The 17,218-nt window shown below is 53.3% G+C and overlaps 2 protein-coding genes across 5 annotated transcripts; one reads left to right on the forward strand and one right to left on the reverse strand.

Annotated features, from left to right (window-relative positions):
• Positions 1-1,513: 1,513 nt before the first annotated feature.
• Positions 1,514-9,818, reverse strand: LOC136563657 (collagen alpha-1(I) chain-like). The gene is made up of 6 exons (XM_066561148.1): positions 9,600-9,818; positions 8,543-8,666; positions 8,209-8,323; positions 3,286-3,561; positions 2,274-3,199; positions 1,514-1,593 (listed from the first exon to the last, which is right to left on the reverse strand). The coding sequence occupies exons 1-6, from the start codon at positions 9,816-9,818 to the stop codon at positions 1,514-1,516; spliced, it is 1,740 nt and encodes a 579-aa protein (XP_066417245.1).
• MAFK (MAF bZIP transcription factor K) lies at positions 2,538-16,697 on the forward strand. 4 transcript variants are annotated; one of them, XM_066560499.1, is made up of 3 exons: positions 2,538-2,590; positions 10,593-10,672; positions 11,861-16,697. In XM_066560499.1, exons 2-3 carry the CDS (start codon positions 10,637-10,639, stop codon positions 12,293-12,295), a joined length of 471 nt encoding a protein of 156 aa, XP_066416596.1. In that variant the 5' UTR covers positions 2,538-2,590; positions 10,593-10,636; the 3' UTR covers positions 12,296-16,697. The 4 variants fall into 4 exon arrangements, with proteins under 4 accessions (XP_066416596.1, XP_066416598.1, XP_066416597.1 ...); XM_066560501.1 differs by lacking the exon at positions 2,538-2,590 and adding an exon at positions 3,662-3,693; XM_066560500.1 differs by lacking the exon at positions 2,538-2,590 and adding an exon at positions 6,407-6,474.
• The last annotated feature ends 521 nt before the right edge of the window (positions 16,698-17,218 follow it).

A 17,218-nucleotide genomic window follows, 5' to 3' on the forward strand; every position in this document is an offset into this window, starting at 1 on the left:
ATGTTGTTGTAAAAACAGGGGGAAATACCTCAGTTCTGGTGAGCTCCATGCGCAGGGTTGTCACCACAGAGGGCGAAACCCCCGTCCAGGATGCAGCCAGCCCATCCCTCCTGGTGGTCCTCGAGGACCACCATCTCGTGGATGTCTCAGGGATAAACCCTGGATGATTTAGCATGGCTCTGACCACTCTTAGTTATCACCACTCAGAGAGAGCACAAGGAGTAGGTGGCTGTGTTGGGGACATCAGTGGCCCCAAAGGCTCCCACACCCAGCATCCCTCTCCTTGCTCGTCTTGGCTCTCTGAGCCACTAGAACCTTCCTGGATGGAAAGAGATCTGGAGACAAACCTCTGAGGCATCAGTGGAGACCGCAGTGATGGCTGAAATCTGCCCCCCAACCCTTAGCTCACCCTGTCCCAGCACCCAGTGCAGGATTTCAACCAGTGCCTGCAAATCTGGGAGAGGTGAAGGCCAAAGCTGCTGCAGCTACACTGGACAGCAGCTTCATGCCACCCATCACCTGGGAGCTTTAGCCAACCTCATTAGCTCAGTTCCAATGATAAATAGGGATTTCTTAACATCAGGGAGGTGCATTCACTAAACCTTGCTCTGGCTGCCCAGATCCATGGGGCTGTGCCAGGTATGAGGCTCCCTGTGTTTTGCAGCTTGTGTTGTTCAAAGGGAGCAGGGAAAAAGATGGGATCTTACTCACAGCCTCAGCTGTGGCCCTTAGAGCTGCTCCAGTATTTGGCCCCAAGGCTGGAAAGCACAAGCTGCACGGGGCTGACACAGACTTTCCAACATTGTTATGGACACAGAGAAATCAAAACAAGCCCAGATGAGATGGAGCCAGTTTGGTTTAGTAAATTGCCTGTGTTATTACATTTTTTGATGCATTATCATGATTGTTGGATGCCCCCAGGGTCCAGAATGCTGTTCACACCACTGGGGTCAGGGTGCTGTGTTTAGCAGCTCACACAACTGCATGAGGAAAGTGCAAAGATTGGGTTGAGGATCCAGCCCTGGGCAGGATTTGGCCCTGCTGCAAAGCTCAGGGGGCTGCAGGACAGGCAGTCCACAGGTCCACAGGCAGGACAGGCAGTCCAAAGGCTGGTCCAGAGCTAGTGGAGGACAAGGCTGGTCAGTGGCCACCTCAAGCAGCCCAGGGAACAAGCGAGTCTTCCCAAGAGCATTGGGATGCCCAGGACATGTTTCCCCATCATCATTTGCCCTGCAACAAGGCCAAGTGCTGGTGCTGCACCTGGTTAGGGGAACTCCTGGTATTAATCCAGACTGGGGGATGAAAGGATCAAGAGCAGCCCTTCCAAGGATTTGGGGGTGCTGGTGGATGAGAGGCTGGATATGAGCTAACAAAGTGCTTGCAGCCTAGAAAGCCAACCGTGTCCTGGGCTGCACCAAAAGCAGAGGGGCCAGCAGGTCAAGGGAAGTGATTCTACCCCTCTGCTGTGCTCTGTGAGACCCCACCTGCAGTGCTGTGTCCAGCTCTGGGGTCCTCAGCACAGGAAGGACATGAAGCTGTTGGAGAGAGTCCAGAGGAGGCCACCAAATTGATTAGAGGGACGGAACACCTCTCCTATGAGGAAAGGAGAGAATTGGGATTGCTCAGCCTGGACAAGAGAAGGCTTCAGGGAGACCTTATTGCCATCTTTGTCTGAAGGGAGCCTGCAAGAAAGCTAAAGAGGAACTTTTGACCAGGGCATGTGGTGGCAGGACAAGGGGTAATGGTTTAAAACTGACAAAGAGCAGGTTTAGTTTAGACGTCAGGAAAAAATCTTTTCCATGAGGCTGGTGAGGCACTGGCACAGGTTGCACAGAAAAGTTGTGGATGCCACATCCCTGGAGGTGTTCAAGGCCAATTTAGATGGGGTTTGGAGCAACCTCGTCTAGTGGAAGGTGTCCCTGCCCATGGCAGGGGGGTTGAATGGCGATGAGCTTTAAGGTCCCTCCCTAACCAACCATTCTATGATTCCATAAAACGCACCCGTGTGTGAGCGTGCAAAACCCCCAGCCACGCTGCGCCCCCGCCATCGGGACTGATCCGAGCGGTCGGGAGCTGTCGGAGAGGGGTGAGCCCCGCAGCGGGGCGGGGGCACGGGGCGTGGTGTAGAGGAGACGCGGATGAGGATGGGCATGAAGGGGGCATAATAGAGGAATCAGGACCAGGGTGAGGATGGGGAGAAAGATGGAGATGAAGGAGGGATGGGGACCAGGATGAGAACAAGGACGGGGACGGGGATGAAGGGGGGCGACTACGTGCCGGCAGCGGGCAGTGCCCCGCCCGTCCCGCGCCCTCGGCCATGAATGAACGGCGCGGGCGGTCCCGGGGTGACGCGGCGGGCGGGCCGGGCCGGGCGGTGACGCGCGCGGTGACGCGCCATGCCGGAAGCGGCGGGGGCGCTGGTTGGTCGGCGGCGCGGCGGGGGGGAGGCGGCCGCCCCGCGCTTGTTGTTGTCCGCGGGACTCGCTGGCAGGGAGGGAGGAGGGAGCCGCGCAGCGCCCCCGCCGCCGCCCCCGCGCCCCCGCCGCCCCCGCCGCCGCCCCCGCCACGGGGCGCTCCCGCCGGCACGCAGGTGAGGAGCCGCCCGGGCGCGGCGCGGAGGGGGCGGGGGCGGGGGGGTGGGTCGGAGCCGGGAAGGGGGGGTGGCCGCGCGTTGCCGCTCGATCGCGGGGGAAGGGGCGGCTCGGCCCGGCTCCGGCCCGGCTCCCGCTCGGTCCGGTCGGGTCCGGTTGGGCGCGGGCGGGCGGGGCGGCGGAGGTAAAAGTGCTGAGTCACCACCGCGCCGGGCACGTGGTGCCGCCGCCCCTCGCACCGGGCCGGGCCGGGCCGGGCGCGCACGTGGGGCCCGGCGGGGGGCTCGGGGCGGGCGGCGGCGGCCCCGCCGTGCGGGAGCGGGAGGGGGCTCGGGGAGCGCCGCCCGCCCCCGCCGAGCGGCCCCCGAAGCCCCCGCGGGGCGGAGGCGCGACGGCCCCGCCGCCACAGCTTCCCTGTCACCTCGCACCAGCGGTGCGGAGCCGGCACCGCTGAACCCCCGTGGGACGGGGACGGGGCCGGCAGCGCCCCCGCACCCTCGGGGACACGGGGCTGGGGGGTCCCCTGGGTGTTTGCCGGGGTGATGCTTTCCCTGTCTCTTGTTGTTATTTTTCTTCCCCCCGAGGATGAGCGCGCTGCCTGCCTCTGCCTTTGAATGGCTCTTAAAATACATGTGAGGAAACCTGTTGTGACGCCGCGCGCTCCGCCGACTAAAAATAGCAGCTTTTGTAGTACGGAGGGAGCCGGGGCGCAGCCGGGGCCGGGCAGCGTGGCCGCGGCGTGCGGCGCTGGCCGGGCGTGGTGGCGGCTTCGTGATCCGCTGTCCGCCCCGGGTTATCGGGCAGGAGCAGCCGCCGCCACCGGGAAATGCCAGGCGGGCGCGTCGCTGCCTGTCGGATGGGCTGGGGGGTCAGGGCTGCGGCGGGTGGGGGGCTTATCTCTGCTGAGCACAGCTGCTGGTCGGGTGGAAAGAGGGAGAGGTGCGTGGTGTGTTCGGGCTGGTCCCGGAGCCTGTGGGGAGGGAGGGATGCGTGTGCATGGGGCCGCCCTGCAAGCGGGGTGCTCTGCGGCCGCCCTGGACTGGCCGTGGGAGGAAAGGGGACGGTGACATTCCGGGAGCGGGCAGTGCCGCGTGACTGTCTGGTGGGTGCGGGACGGTTTGGGGATTTAATCAGAAGTGAGGAGGTGGGTGGGGGGAACCTCTTCAGCCTCCCCGTGACGGCAGCGGCATAAGGTGGGGAAACATCCAGGCCACGAGCGACGGGAACTGAAATCTCCAAACTCTCACAGTGTGTCAGGGTCTGTTTCCTTCCTCCTCTTCCTCGGGCTGAGAGCCCGCTCCCCTCCCTCGTGGGTTTCTCCGTGGAGGATTTATTTTACAGATTCTGCTGAAAGCAGGCCATGAGGTCTCAAATTAGGAACGAGCCCCCTTTGGGCAAAGTTGTTACAGAAAAGGGAAAGGCCTCCATTTTCGCTTTCACCTGGCCGCCCCCTCCTTTGCCAGCGTGCCTAAAGCTGAGCTGGGACTGCGGAAGGTGGAGGGAGCCAGTGAGAGCAAAGTGGTGTTTCCCTGAAAAGCTGCACGCCTTTTTCTTGCACTTTCAGTTTTTGTGAGCCCTGTGGCGGACGCAGCCCAGCGCCCCAGCCCAGCGCCTGGTGCCGTCGGGGTTCTAGCAGCGAATGACTTTACCTGGTGGCTTTTTCTCACTGATGAAAGCAGCGTGCGTCCCTCCGCTCTTTCCCCCCTCTCCTTCCGTGTGTGTCCGCGGTGCTGCCTGCGGAGAGCCCTTCCCCAAGCCTTCAGTCACTTCCTCGGGCTGATGGACGCCGCGGCTGCCCAATGGCAGGCAGGGCTGCGCGGCCCCGGAGTTAACTCTGCTCCCGCCCGGCCGGGCTGCCGGACCTGCGGCTGCCTAGGGTTTCAATGCACTTGCCGCAAGGTTGGGCACACGGTGACTCTGGCCGTCAGGACACCCTGCCCGCTTCTGCACGCTCTGAGCTTGACAGGGCTTTGAGCCCTGTTAAGTGTTCTGGCTGTATTGTGCCAGCTTCTTGCCTTGCTTCACAACTGTTTCTGAACCAGAGGTAGAAATTTGTTGGGTTTTTTATTTTTTTTTTCCACTGCTTGCCTGTCAAGGACAGCGTGCTTTGTCATGTTTTATGTCATTTCTGCGCCGTCGCCTGCTTCAGCAATCTGTTGCGGCGTGGAGTTCAGTACTGCTGTGTGCCTCCTGAAAGGGAAAAATACAGATCAGCTTGATACCCTCTGATTTCCATCAGCATTGGAAGATGATTAATGGCATGGAATGTGCTGCAGGATTTGGTATTGAAAATCTCTAGCTGTATGAGATGTTTGGGAAGCGAAGAAAGGACAGCTGGGAGCGCTGGCCCCTGCGGCAGTCGGGGTTTGCGGGATAAGCTCGCTCGCTGATCATTTTTGTAAACATCCAGCTGTGAAATACTTGAGTGGTGCTAGCACTTTCAATTATCAGGAAGTTTCAGGCTCAGCACCCTGTAGAGATGAACAGGCAATTTCCACTTCTGTCTCAGCTATTGTTTGAGGCTATCTTCAAACTTGGGCAGAGCGTCTTCCAAGCATGAAGCAAGCACAAGTGATGCAGTGCTCTGTGACCATCAGCACAAGGGCTGGGGGAAGGCAGTAATGAGAGCAATTACCCTGGCACTGTGCTCCTGAGTTGAGAGACAGGCTGCATAGTGGATCCCACTGCTTTGCAATATTGCAGGACGCCAAATAGCGATGCTATGTTCCATTAGTAAAGTTAGTGAAGATCTCTGACTTGATGGCTGGCACTTGGGGTCAGGAGCAGCAAAGTTAGGAATCCCAGTTCTGCCCCAGGGTCTGGCTGTGCATCCGAGCAAGTTATTTGCTGCTTGGTGGCTCAGCTTGTCCGGCTGGGGAGCTGCATCTCTGGGCTGGTGATGCTGAGGTGTAATTCCAGTATATCTCTGTCACCGTGTTTTACAAGCACGTGATGGAAAAAGTGCTGTAAGCTTGTCAGTACCAGGGCTGGCTGTCGCATACCTTTCCCCTTCAGTCTCCTCCTCCATGAAGTTTCAGAGGTGACACACAGACATACCCGCCTGGTGCTCTGTATCCCTGCTCCCTAACCACAGGCTCTTTGCAGCTTCTGACTAGGTTGTTTACCAAAGCACTGAAGACTGTCTGATCCATGTCCAGGCTTCCCCAGAGAGTGCCTCAGAGAGCTCTGTCCTGGCAGCTCTCAAATGTGCTCTGAAGGTTCCTGAATCTCCCCTTTGCTGCTGGATGCTGGTTCTGATCCATAAGGGAAATGGAAAGCTGGCCAGCTGGGCGAGGGCTGCGTGGAGCTCCTCTAGAACAGTAAACAGTGACTCACCCCCTCCTTGTGTCTTCTCTCTCTTCATGTCAAATATATTGCCTCGCATATGCTTCTCTACTCTCTGATTCACACCACCAGCCCGTCCCTCCCCGCTCTCATTACAAATGAGTGACAAGCGTCAGTCTGCCTTACAGGATGTGTGAAGGTTGTCAGAGCAGGAGAATGGCTTTTTGAGTGATGGGAAGAGGGATGGTGCTCTGCCTACCATGCTGCAATGTGCTGGAAATCCGTGTCGTGCCTCCGAGCGGCAGAGGCACGGCGATGAGGATTTAAGCATCTGTAGTTGCCTTCACCTGTCAGCTCAGATGTTACCCGGGATAGGCACATCCGTTTGGCTGGCGCTCTGGAGCTGGGAACAACTTGAGGATAAACGAGAAATTTAAACAGCTGCCTAGGATTTAAATGGCTGCATTTGGGAACGAGTAGAGTGTTCCCTGCGTAGCTGTCGGTGCCGAATTGAGACGTGATGGCAGAGATCCCTGTCACTGCTTGAACCTTGCGCTGTTTTTCTGCCCTCGGGAAGTCGTCGCTGGCCTGGCGGAAGGTGAGGCTTGCATGTTTTCAGTTTGCTCTGTCTGTGTGAGGATGGAAGCTAAACACCAGCAGGGCTGTCTGCCAGGCACTCGTCTTGTGGCCGGGGTTGTCTTTCGGTGTAGAAAGAGTTTTAAAATTCAAGTTCATCTGCAGTTGTTGGGTGTCGGCAGTGATTTTATAGTAATTCCTTAATGTGTAACGTGCTTGGAAAGCCCTGTAGCGTGGAAAGTCTGAAATCTCACTCTGGCATGTTTTCTTTCTTAATTGCAAGCCTTGAGTGGAAAGCTCTGTCCTACCTCTGCCTGAGTCAGGCTTTCTGCTGCCTTTCCCTTTCAAAGCAAAGGAACTGAGATCTCTAGATGCTCTAAGCTGAGACTGTCAGACTTAGGATGTCAGCTGGAGACTTCCAGGTTTTTGGGAGGATGCTGCAGGAGGCACAGGAGCTGTCTGAGAGAGGGAGAGGGCGTTGGCAAGGCTGTCAATGGGTAACTTTATTGCAGAATTACAAGGGCTCTTTATGTAACCCACAGTCAAAACACTTGCTGTAAATACGAGCGTGGAGCAGCTCTGGAAAAGCTTTTTCCCCTCACAGTTGGTGTAATACTACTTGCTGCTTTATTGATGTGGCATTCAGAATGTGTCGTACTGCTTACAGAGCAGGGATGTAGCGCGGTGCTTGTTCCAAAAAGCTGAGCTCCTAATTTTAGATGTGATGCAGCAAATGCAATTAAGGAAAGAAGGGCAGGAGTAGGGTAAAGACTAAAAGGGTTCTAATAATCAAATCGCAGGCAGGGTCCCAGAAGACCCCTGTGCAGCATGTTTAGGGAACGCTGCTGGGTATGACTTGTTTGCAGAGTGGTTTATGATTTCATTGTGGGGTTTTGCTTTGTAAGTAACAAATGTAAGGGAGATGACATGCTGATTTTTAGTGTCTTCTTGCTGGTAGCTGAATAGTCCCAAATAATCCTGATGGGAAGGATTTGGTAGATAGGATGAGGCCCAAGGCTCTGGAGGACTGCTGGTGAGGATTGCGAGTGTTGCTGTATCGGTTTCGAGTGAAGCCCAGACCACACCTGTGTCTTCACCTAGTGCAGAGATAAGACTCACCCTTGCACTCATATCTGACTTGAGCATGTTTGAGTGTTTCTACTTGCTCTGTGAAATCTTGCCCTTTGGGTCAGGCCAGCCCACAGTCTCCCACCCCTGTTTTAAGAGGGTCTGGCATCACAATTCCTGATGGTGCCTTGAACCTCCTCGTTAATCTGTGTCAGCAGCAGCTTTGGCCATGGCCCCTGGTGCAGTAGGGTGGATCCCAGCCTATATCTGAGGGATGCTGGCCCATCCAGGGTGTTTTGGTGTGGGGGGAGACAGGTGTGCAGCGGAAGACTCCGAGCCAAGCGCCTGTGCTGTCCTCTGAGGAATGTGCAGGGTAAGGAGCTGTTGCTTGGGTGACATGGAGCAACAGGTGACCCGCAGGGTTTCATCACTCAGAGCTGGAGCACTGCTCAGGGTGGCAGGTGAGCCCTCACACTGACCCCCAGTGGAGGCAACCTCACCCCTCGCCTCTTGTTTTCCATGATACTTTACATTTCTTTCCATCTCCGCGCGGCCAAGCGGCCGCGTTCAGTTTTTCCATCGGCTGGCGCACGAAACGCTTTGAAGACGCGCTGGGTGAGGATCAAAAGGCTTTTTGTGCACTCGGTGGGTGTGACGGGGCTCTCGTCGGCCTCCCCCTCCTTTTTGCCTTTCCTTTTCCGGCGTTCGCAGCGCGGCCAGCGGCCAGTGCGCCCCTTCCCTTGTAGGGATGGGGGCGGCGCGGGAGGGGGGGATGCCGCCGAGGGAAGGAAGAGTTTCTGATGCTGTGGGAATGTGAGCGCTCAAACTCTGTAAACAGCTGGTGACTCACTGCATAACTATGGCACCAACTGCCTGCGGCCCGGCTGCGCCTCTGCAGGGAGGGGGCTGCCGGCCCTTTCCTCTCCGCACTGGCAGCGCCTCTGCGCTCCTCAGCTCCGAGACCTCCTGGCCAAGACAAGGAGCTTTTTCCTTCCCCCCCCGCCCCGCCTGCCAGTGCCTACGTCTGCGGCTCCGGCCGGGAGGTAGGGGTGGGCAGCAAATGCCTGGTGTGGAGGGGAAGCGATGGACGGTGCAAGGGCAGCGCTGGGGTCTGGAGAGGTGCCTGCGCTCGCAGGAGATGGTGCTCTGAAGAGCGCGCAGACAGAGGGTGGGCGCATCCCCGTCTGTCGCAGGCAGCTCAGGGGGGCTGGGAGTCGCCCCCCTGGCCCGTGCCCTGCCCATTCCTGCTGTCCTGGCGAGACAAGGGGCGGCTGTGGCTGGAGGTGTGCCCGGGGTGGGGCTCAGTGCTGGAGGAGAGCAGGGAAGGACTCGCTGATGCTCTAGAAAATGCAGCGCACACCAGTTGCTGTAAGTGGTCCATTCATCACGGAGCATCTTGGCTTGTGTGCTGTGCGGCTGTCCTTGTCCCTCCTCCAGACATGGAGAGCTGTGCTGTCTCAGGCTTAAAAATAGAGGAGGTGCCTAAATACACTCCCTAATATCTAGGATAGTATCTTGCAGCTCTGCAATTACAGGATTATTTTTTTCCCCCTCCTGCTCTTCATCTTGATTTTTATGTAAGTCGTGTGATGATGAGGTGCCTTGACTGATAAAATTCAAGTGACAGCAGCACAGGCTGAGCCAGCACCTTCACCCACTCAGCTCCCACTGGTCCCCACACCCCACCTTTGCACCCCCCCAAATCCCGCCACCCCTGTTTGCAGATATGAATGAGTTTGTTTACTCTCCGACGACCTCGTGATGTCTTTGCACAGACATGACCTGAAGTCATTATTGCTTTTGGGCTTCTCTGTTTCCATGGCGACTGTCTCCGGGTTGGCTACTTTCCCAAGGTCACCATGGCAACTATCAGAAGGGAATCATGCTTGGGATGCTTTGGCTGGATTTTTCATGAATGATTAGGATGTGTGACACGATGCAGACGTGGAAATGGGGAGGGTTTGGGCTGGGCAGGAGAAGGTGGGGGGAGACAGAGGACTCCCGCCAGACAGGAGCTCTGCGGTGCCGCGGGTGTGCAGCCCTCGAAGCCGCCCTGTGTCGGGGGCACCAGCGCCTCACCCCTCCCCTCTGGGGAGCCATAGCAGAGGCTGTGATGGTGGCACGGCTGCTGGTGCCTCTCCCGGGGTAGGTACCATCAGACCGTGGGGTGAAGGGGTTGGGTGGAGGTGCAGACAGGTGGATTTTCTGCAGGGCGCTGCTCGGAGGGGTGTAGTCGTGGCTAAGGTGAGAGTGAAGGGCAGTGTCACAGCAGGGGATGGGCTGGCTGTGGATGGACATGCCTCCACGTCACTAGAAACATCAAGCAGGTCTGATCTTGCAGTCTGGGGCTGGAGGGTTGGGAAGCAACAGTCTTGGTGTGTTGGGAGAGGTGAACTCCTTCCTGGCTTTGTTGTTGGGGGGGCTTTTGTTTCTGTTGTTTGGGTTTTCTGGTAGCATCTCCTTTGGGTGGGGACAGCGCTGGAAGCAGGTTACAAACCAGGCAGCTTCTCTCTGGGTTGCTGGCTCAATTTGGAGCCGAGCTAATAATCATCAAAATGAGGATGAAGGGAGTTGTTGTCTTGTGGCTTTTCAGTGCCTTTTATGAGCAGAGGTAACTCGTAATTCAGTCCCTAATAGGCCATTTGGAGCGTCTGGGATGCCTCCAGAGGGAGGTGAGCCAGTGACGGGGCCTCGGAGGCCACGCTCCATTCTCCCCTTGGGAAGGGGTGGCACATGGCAAGGTGGTGCGTGATGCTTAGTGTGACTCTTGTTTACAGATGAATGTGGGTGTCCTTCTTTCCTCCCTGCCCTGTCTTCTCTGCTGCATCTTAGCGTGGTTAACAGCAAAATACGAGGTCTGGCTGTTTAAAAGCAATGCACTTGTCAACACAAATTTCTCTTGCTCTTATCTGAATAGGGTAAATGATATCTGAATCCATCCCAGTGCTTCAAACAACTGTGTGCTTATTTCTTTTAATGGCGGTTGATTTGGGGGTTTGGGCTGTATGTTGGGTATCTTCATCCTGCCCTCATCTCTGTGATTAACCTGGAAACCTTGTTTTGTTTTTCCAGTTGCAATTTCTGAGCAGTTTTGTCCGGAAGACTGTGCTCAGGTTATGACGACTAATCCCAAACCGAACAAGGCATTAAAGGTAGGGAAGAGGCTGAGTGGGTGGTGCTGGGTGGCTGGGGAGGCTGTCACAGAGCTGTGCCGTGCTGCTCCTACGTGACTGTTCTTTTTCATTCCCAGAGACTCTTAGAAATGGGTGCTGGTACAATTTCCCCCTGTTTACAGGAAAGGTTAGGGTAGAAGAATACTGGCATTACCCAGAAAGAGGCCTGAAGTCTCTGGGGTGGCATGGAGGCTGGCATATCTCAGCAGCTACCCAAGAGACTTCTGACTACAGGAGGTATTGGCAGCATCCTGAGACCAGTGCTCCCAGTCTTTGCAATGAGCTGCTTTTACTCTCAGGATTAGGAGGCACTGAGCAAGGGACTTTTTCAGCTGGTGTCTCCCAGATCCATGAGACAGTAAATGCCTCAGACTTAGCAGCCTGATGGTGGTCTGTGCCTGGGCTGTTCATGCATGGTTGAAATTTCTTTCTAGTATTTTGGCTCTTCATTCCATATGTCCTGCAGTCTCTGAAAAGACAAAAGGATGGTGTCCTAAAAGTTCTGTGTTCAGTGATATTGATGGTGTTTTTCAGCCTAAACAATTTTGTGATTCTGAAAATGGTGGTGGCAAATGTGCTTGAGGAACAGGCAAGGACTTGGTGGTTTTTCTCATGTAACTTCAGTTACTACATGCTGTGCCCCAGCAAAACCAAATCGGACTGTCCTTGAAGCCAAGCATGGTTGGTTTTGTTCACGACTCAAATGAGCAATCTTCAACGAAAAACCACAAAATGCTGAATTAAGCCCTGCACAGAAGCAGCTATTCTGCTTTTGAGATGCTGCACTGGTGTCCCAGCATAATGCTGGGATAAGGTGTCATCTTTAGCATTCATGATGAATTCCAGGTCCTGACAAAGGACTTCACAAAAAAAGGCTTCAGCTGACTCTACATTTATCCCCTTGAAAATCTTGCTGTTGGGTTCCCACTGGGTGTGTAAAGATCTGTGACCTGAGAGGGTGACCCAGACCCAGACAACTGCAGTGCTCAGATCTCTGCCATGTTTAACCCAGATGTTTTAGTGGAGTTTGTGCTCTCCACAGCCCATCAGGAGTATTTCCCAGGTAGGGATGTCACGTTGCTGAGGGGTGGCCTTTTCTCCTTCTGCTGCCCAGACCATCCGCTCACCATCGGGTTGCTGCTACCCCTGTGCTGTTGGTATTTGCAGGTAAAGGAGGAGTCAGGAGAGAATGCCCCAGTGCTGAGTGATGATGAACTCGTGTCAATGTCCGTACGGGAGCTGAACCAGCACCTGAGGGGTCTCACCAAAGAGGAGGTCATCCGTCTGAAGCAGCGGAGGCGCACGCTCAAGAACCGGGGCTACGCTGCCAGCTGCCGCATCAAGCGTGTGACTCAGAAAGAGGAGCTCGAGAGGCAGCGGGTTGAGCTGCAGCAAGAGGTGGAGAAGCTGGCCAGAGAAAACAGCAGCATGAAGCTAGAGCTGGATGCCTTGCGCTCCAAGTACGAAGCACTCCAGACCTTTGCTCGTACTGTGGCGCGAGGGCCTATTACCCCGACCAAAGTTGCCACCACCAGTGTCATCACCATCGTGAAATCAGCCGAAATCTCATCCAGTTCTGTGCCCTTTTCAGCAGCCTCCTAGTGCTCTCGGTGGGGGGAACTAGCAGCCTTTCAGAGGGGAGGGGATAAGGCTCTTATGCATTGTTCCGGAGTCCTTGGTCACGTCAAGAATTGGCATTTTAAGAAGTCTCTTCCAAAAGTGCAAAAAAACAGAAGAATATTAAAAAAAAAAAGAAAAGAGAAAAACAAACAAACCCAAAGGGTTCCTACAAAGGGAACTTAACTGGCTGCTTCTGTCTGGACTCAGTGGCTCCATCAACCTCTCGTGTCCAGGATTTGAGCTCTGTATGCAGTACAAATTGCAAGATCTGCTTCCTCCTTCCCTCTGCCTCCACAAACCCCTCTCAGCTGTGGGCAGCTTTCCAGCTGGGAGAAGATACCTGAGGAGCCTCTGGAGTCTTCGTGAATGATGCTCAAGAGCCAGGAAACATATGGACCGTAGAAATCATCACGTGAGATGAATGTATAGGAAAAAGAGTTTCCTTTAGTGGCCTCCTACTCCTTGTAAGAAGGGTCTCCCCTACCTTCTCCACTTCCACCTGATATTATGAGGGCAGGAATATAGGCTTTTTGGGTTTGATTTCATCCTGCTAACAGTGGATGGGAGTGGGAGGATGATGGAGATAAATGCTTGGGTCTGACCACACCCATTAAGAATAACCTTTTGTTTTCAATCCATGCTGTTAAAATATGGAAAAATATATATTTTACATATTTTAATATGCCCCATTACCTGTGTGGCCTGTAAAAAAAACTACATTGCAGCCTCCTTTATTCCAAGCCCAAGTTTCCTGATAGCTCCTTCCCAAAGGTGTGCCTGTGAATTGGGTATATTTATGCAGTTTATTTCTTCCAAATGATCCGCAGTCTTGAAGTAGCAGCTTTTTTTTTCCTGGGTTACCTGAAGCTGAAGGGAGGGAGGCACAGTAAATGCTGTGAAGAGCAGTGTGGTGAGGAGGAGAAGGGGAGATGAGGAGGAAAAATGCTGCATGTATTACTGGTGGAGGCAGAATTGGCTGGGAGAGAAGGTGGGACAGTTCTGCTGGGATCAGCACTGCGAGAAAGGGTTTGTGCAGAGGATGTTGGAAGGATGTTTTTAAAGCACTGAACTGTAACTAGAGGGCAATAGCATTCAGCCAGGAGGAGAGAAGTTTAGAGCCTCTTCTTTGACAAAAGCATTTGTATGTTAGCAATGAGCATCCTTAGCTGGAGAGCTGTGCTCACCAGTCCTTGGTGATCAGAAAAGGGCTGTGGGGAGGTCAGATGGGAGCTTGGAAGAGTCTTTCCCTCTCCACAGCACGTCAGATGCTGGATTTGGGATCCAAAGAGTACAGTGAACAACCCTCAGTGTTCAGATAACCTGTGTGAATGTGACCCTGAAACTTGATGCTTTCTCTTGCAAGTGGGTGAGTTATAATGAGGGCAGGATGGAAAATCAATGTGCGTGTAGGGGACAGAAGAATTGGGATGGAGAAGTCGTTTGTTTGGCTCTGAGCAGTGGTTTGGGAGAGGGATTTCTGGCTTGGCAGTGGGCAGGATTTGGGAAGCTGAAAGGAGAGATTTTGCTGTCACGCAGCAGTGATGAACAATGAATGTTTCCAGGTCACTGTAAAAAAAAAAATAGCTATGTTGGTGTTTGTGTGTTTTGTTGTTGTTTTTTTTTCTTCTTGAAGTAGGAAAGGGAAGGGACTGTGTGTTTTGTAGGGCAGGTCAGAGACTTATGGAATGGACGATGCCTGTTGTCATGCAGGTGAGAAAAGAATGAGATTGCTGAGGTTTTTAAGATGAGGAGAAGAGCTTAGAGAATTTGGGCTCTGGAACAAAGATCACGGATAATTCATAAGTGGTTTGGACTGAAAGAGAATAATCAAGTGCTACCGTTGTTGGAAAGAGGACAGTGAACTGGCATATGACACCCAGTATAATTTGTTGTTTGAGGCTTTGTCTTGCCTTGAATGGCAGTAAGTTGCTAGAAATTTAGTGAAGCCCTACTTGTCTTTGGAAGAAGTTGTTAGCTTGCTTTTTCTTTTTTTTTTCACCTTGTCATCGGAGTCTCTGGATTTCCCAGGAGGATCCTTTGTGAAATAGGTTAATGAAAAGAGAAACCTCAGACTTGGTTCTCATTCAGTCCCCAACATCGACATCCGTGACTTTACTGAGCCAGAAAGGGTGTCAGTGAAATGCTTCCTGAAGGCTCGTTCCCCCTGCCAGATCCACGCGTTTTGGAGGGGAGCAGGAAGTTTCCTTCAAGTGATTTTCCAACACGTAGAGTTTGGATGGCACTTAGTGTTACCTCATTTCTCCTCCATTCCCTCCCTATCTCCAAACAGGCAGATCGATGTCCTGTGTATCAGTACCAGTTATTGACTCCCACAGCAGAAGCTGAGGAAGAGAAAGATGTTACGGTCATTTCCTGGTCCTCTCATGTTCTCCAGCTCACAGACATTGGACACTTTCCCAGACCTTACAGGTGCCTCCAAAAACAGGCAAAATGGAGACTCCTGGCACTGTTGGGGCTTTAAATGAAAACTTTATTGAAAAAGGCCAGTTGACTTGAAAATGCCCAAATGCTTCCAGTCTTTAAAACAGCTCCAGAGCTCCATAACATTCCTGGCTAGATAGGAACACCCTCTGGCTGCCCTTGACACCCCTCCGGGGAAATCAGACCTGTCTCACTGAAGGGGACAGAGGTTGAACTTTGTTCCTGGGGTCTTCTTGCTGTTGGAATGAGTTGAGAAACATATCTTTATGTGGCACTTCCCTTGTGGCCAAGTATTTCTTTTTTTTCCAGTTCTTGGAAGGGTGCCAAAGGCTTGTCCAAGTGATTGCTAGTTTAGTGCTGGTAGGCACTTAAATCTCTGGTCACTCGATAAAGAACAAGAGGCCTGGGTGTTGTTAAAGCTGTTGATACCATAGCCATGGTAGGTAATCCATATTGGATATCCATAAGGACCACGTGGAAATATTTAAAGAGAGAGAAATATATATATAAATATATAATTATATACATTTTATCGTACAGATTTTTCGTAAAAAAGAAAAAAAATAATTTTTTTTCCAAGTTTGATACTGTAAATCTTTATTAAAAGAAATTGCCAGTCCAGGGCTCCCTGGGTGGTGACCTGGAGGAGAATGAAATGTCCTGGCTAAACTTCCACAGAGGGATCAGAATTGCAAGGTAACGTGGAGGGAGGAATGACCCGAAAGCTGTTGATCGCGTTGGAGACCCAGCTCCTCCACCCTCCTCCCTGGAGGGCCCTCCAGCTTGGGGTTGTCGCGTTGCATTCCTCTGGGGTTCGGTTTGTTTCTGTTGTGTTTTAATTTTTTTGTTTTGTTTTGTTTGTTTTTTTTTTCTCTCCGTCCTGCACTTGCCAGCCTGACACCCAGGGTGAGCGGGGCACGGGGAGCTGGCGGCGTGGGATGCGTCCCGCAGCCGCACCTCCCGCGTTTCTCTGCTGCAGTACTTTGGATGGCTCCCTTCCCTGCCCCTCTTAGTTTGTCCCCCCGACCCTGCTGAGGAGGAGCAGGGGATCTGATTTTTGGGTGCTGGGATCCTCTCCCCTGGGCCTGGCCTTTCTTTGGTTGCTCCCCATCCTTGGTGTGACGCGGGAGGTGAGGCTGGGTGGGAGGCAGGAGAAGACGAAGGCGTCGGGAAGGGACTCCTCTGTTCTCGTAGACGTGTTTGCTGTGCTCTCTGTTGGGAGTGGGGAACCTTTCCCTCCAGGGCAGCTCCAGATCCCTTTGAAACAAGGCAGCATCTCTGCTCCTGCCCAGCTCTACATCTGCCAGGAGGAGACCACAAATTGCAGAGACCTGGGTGCCACGGCAGCTCCGGGACGGTGGGAGGGACGAGGCGCTGGCACTGGGCTGGGGCGGATGTGAGCTGTGCCACGGGATGGCTCAGACCCGGGGAGGAGGAGAAGGTGGCAGTTTTTTCTCTCTCGAATCATTTAAACTTCATTGTCATGATTGTTTTTATTTAAAAAAAAAAAAAAGGAAAAAAAGAAAAAAAAAACGGAAAAAAAAAAAGAAACAAAACAAAACCGAAAAACTTTTGTAATGTGGATTTGTTTTCCTTCGTCTGTATTTCAGTCTGCTGGGGTGTTTCCGTAGATGGTGGATACTTGCTTTCATTTTTTTAATGATAGAAGTCTTCTGTTTTAAGTTGTTTTTTATCACCAGCTCATTCTATCCTCTGTGGTTACTCAGTAATTTCATTTCAATATTTATTTTTGTGCTGCTTTTTTATTATAAAATAAATTATTGATATACCAAGCAATGTGGATTCCTGTTTGTAAGGCAAATAGCCCTGTGTATGTGTCCATTACTTCTCTTGACAGCCACAACGTAATTTATTGCTGTAAATTTAGCTGCAGTGACTGGTTTTTTTGTACCTTTCCAATAAAGCATTTTCTGGTTTCAGACTTGCCCTGGTCTATGGTCAGCGTTTTGGAGCCTGAATTGATCTTCAGTGGAGTGTTTTCCTCGGGTTTTTTTTGCTGCCTGTCCCAAGTGCAGCACCCGGTTGCGGTGAGCCGTGTGTTTTTTGGAGGCAGGCTGGGCTAAGGCGAGTGGGATGGCAGCTTGGGCTTTTGCAATCATCTGACCCAGCCTCCTGGAGCCCATCTTGGCCTTGCTGTAGTGCTTTCTTGGGCCACTTGGAATGTGCTCCAGGGATAGCTGTTGTCCGAGCTGTTTGTCAGGTCGATGCTGTGCTCAGACCGCGTGTGTTCCTGACCCAGGGGCCCTGTCTTTGTGCACAATCAGGGGCTGTCTGTGTTAGCACAAGCAGGACTGACAGCTCAGCAGGCACCTGCCTGTAGTTGTGATGCTGAGCAAAGCCGCTTGTGGCTTGGAGACACTGTGACCTGCCTGGAAGTGCTGGAGAGAGATACTCCTCTCTCTTCCTTTGGGTTGTGAAATATCCCTTCATGGTTTCCCTGTG

This window comes from Molothrus aeneus, chromosome 16 (assembly GCF_037042795.1).
Source record: "Molothrus aeneus isolate 106 chromosome 16, BPBGC_Maene_1.0, whole genome shotgun sequence".
Lineage (NCBI taxonomy): Eukaryota > Metazoa > Chordata > Aves > Passeriformes > Icteridae > Molothrus > Molothrus aeneus.

Coding starts and splice junctions, on each gene's coding strand:
- LOC136563657 (XM_066561148.1), bottom strand. CDS start 9,818: ATGTCCATCCACAGCCAGCCCATCCCCTGCTGTGACACTGCCCTTCAC. Junction 8,667..9,599: donor TGGCTCCCCAGAGGGGAGGG/GTGAGGCGCTGG, acceptor CGCGCTCTTCAG/AGCACCATCTCCTGCGAGCG. Junction 8,324..8,542: donor TCCCGGCCGGAGCCGCAGAC/GTAGGCACTGGC, acceptor ACATTCCCACAG/CATCAGAAACTCTTCCTTCC.
- MAFK (XM_066560499.1), top strand. CDS start 10,637: ATGACGACTAATCCCAAACCGAACAAGGCATTAAAG. Junction 10,673..11,860: donor AACCGAACAAGGCATTAAAG/GTAGGGAAGAGG, acceptor TGGTATTTGCAG/GTAAAGGAGGAGTCAGGAGA.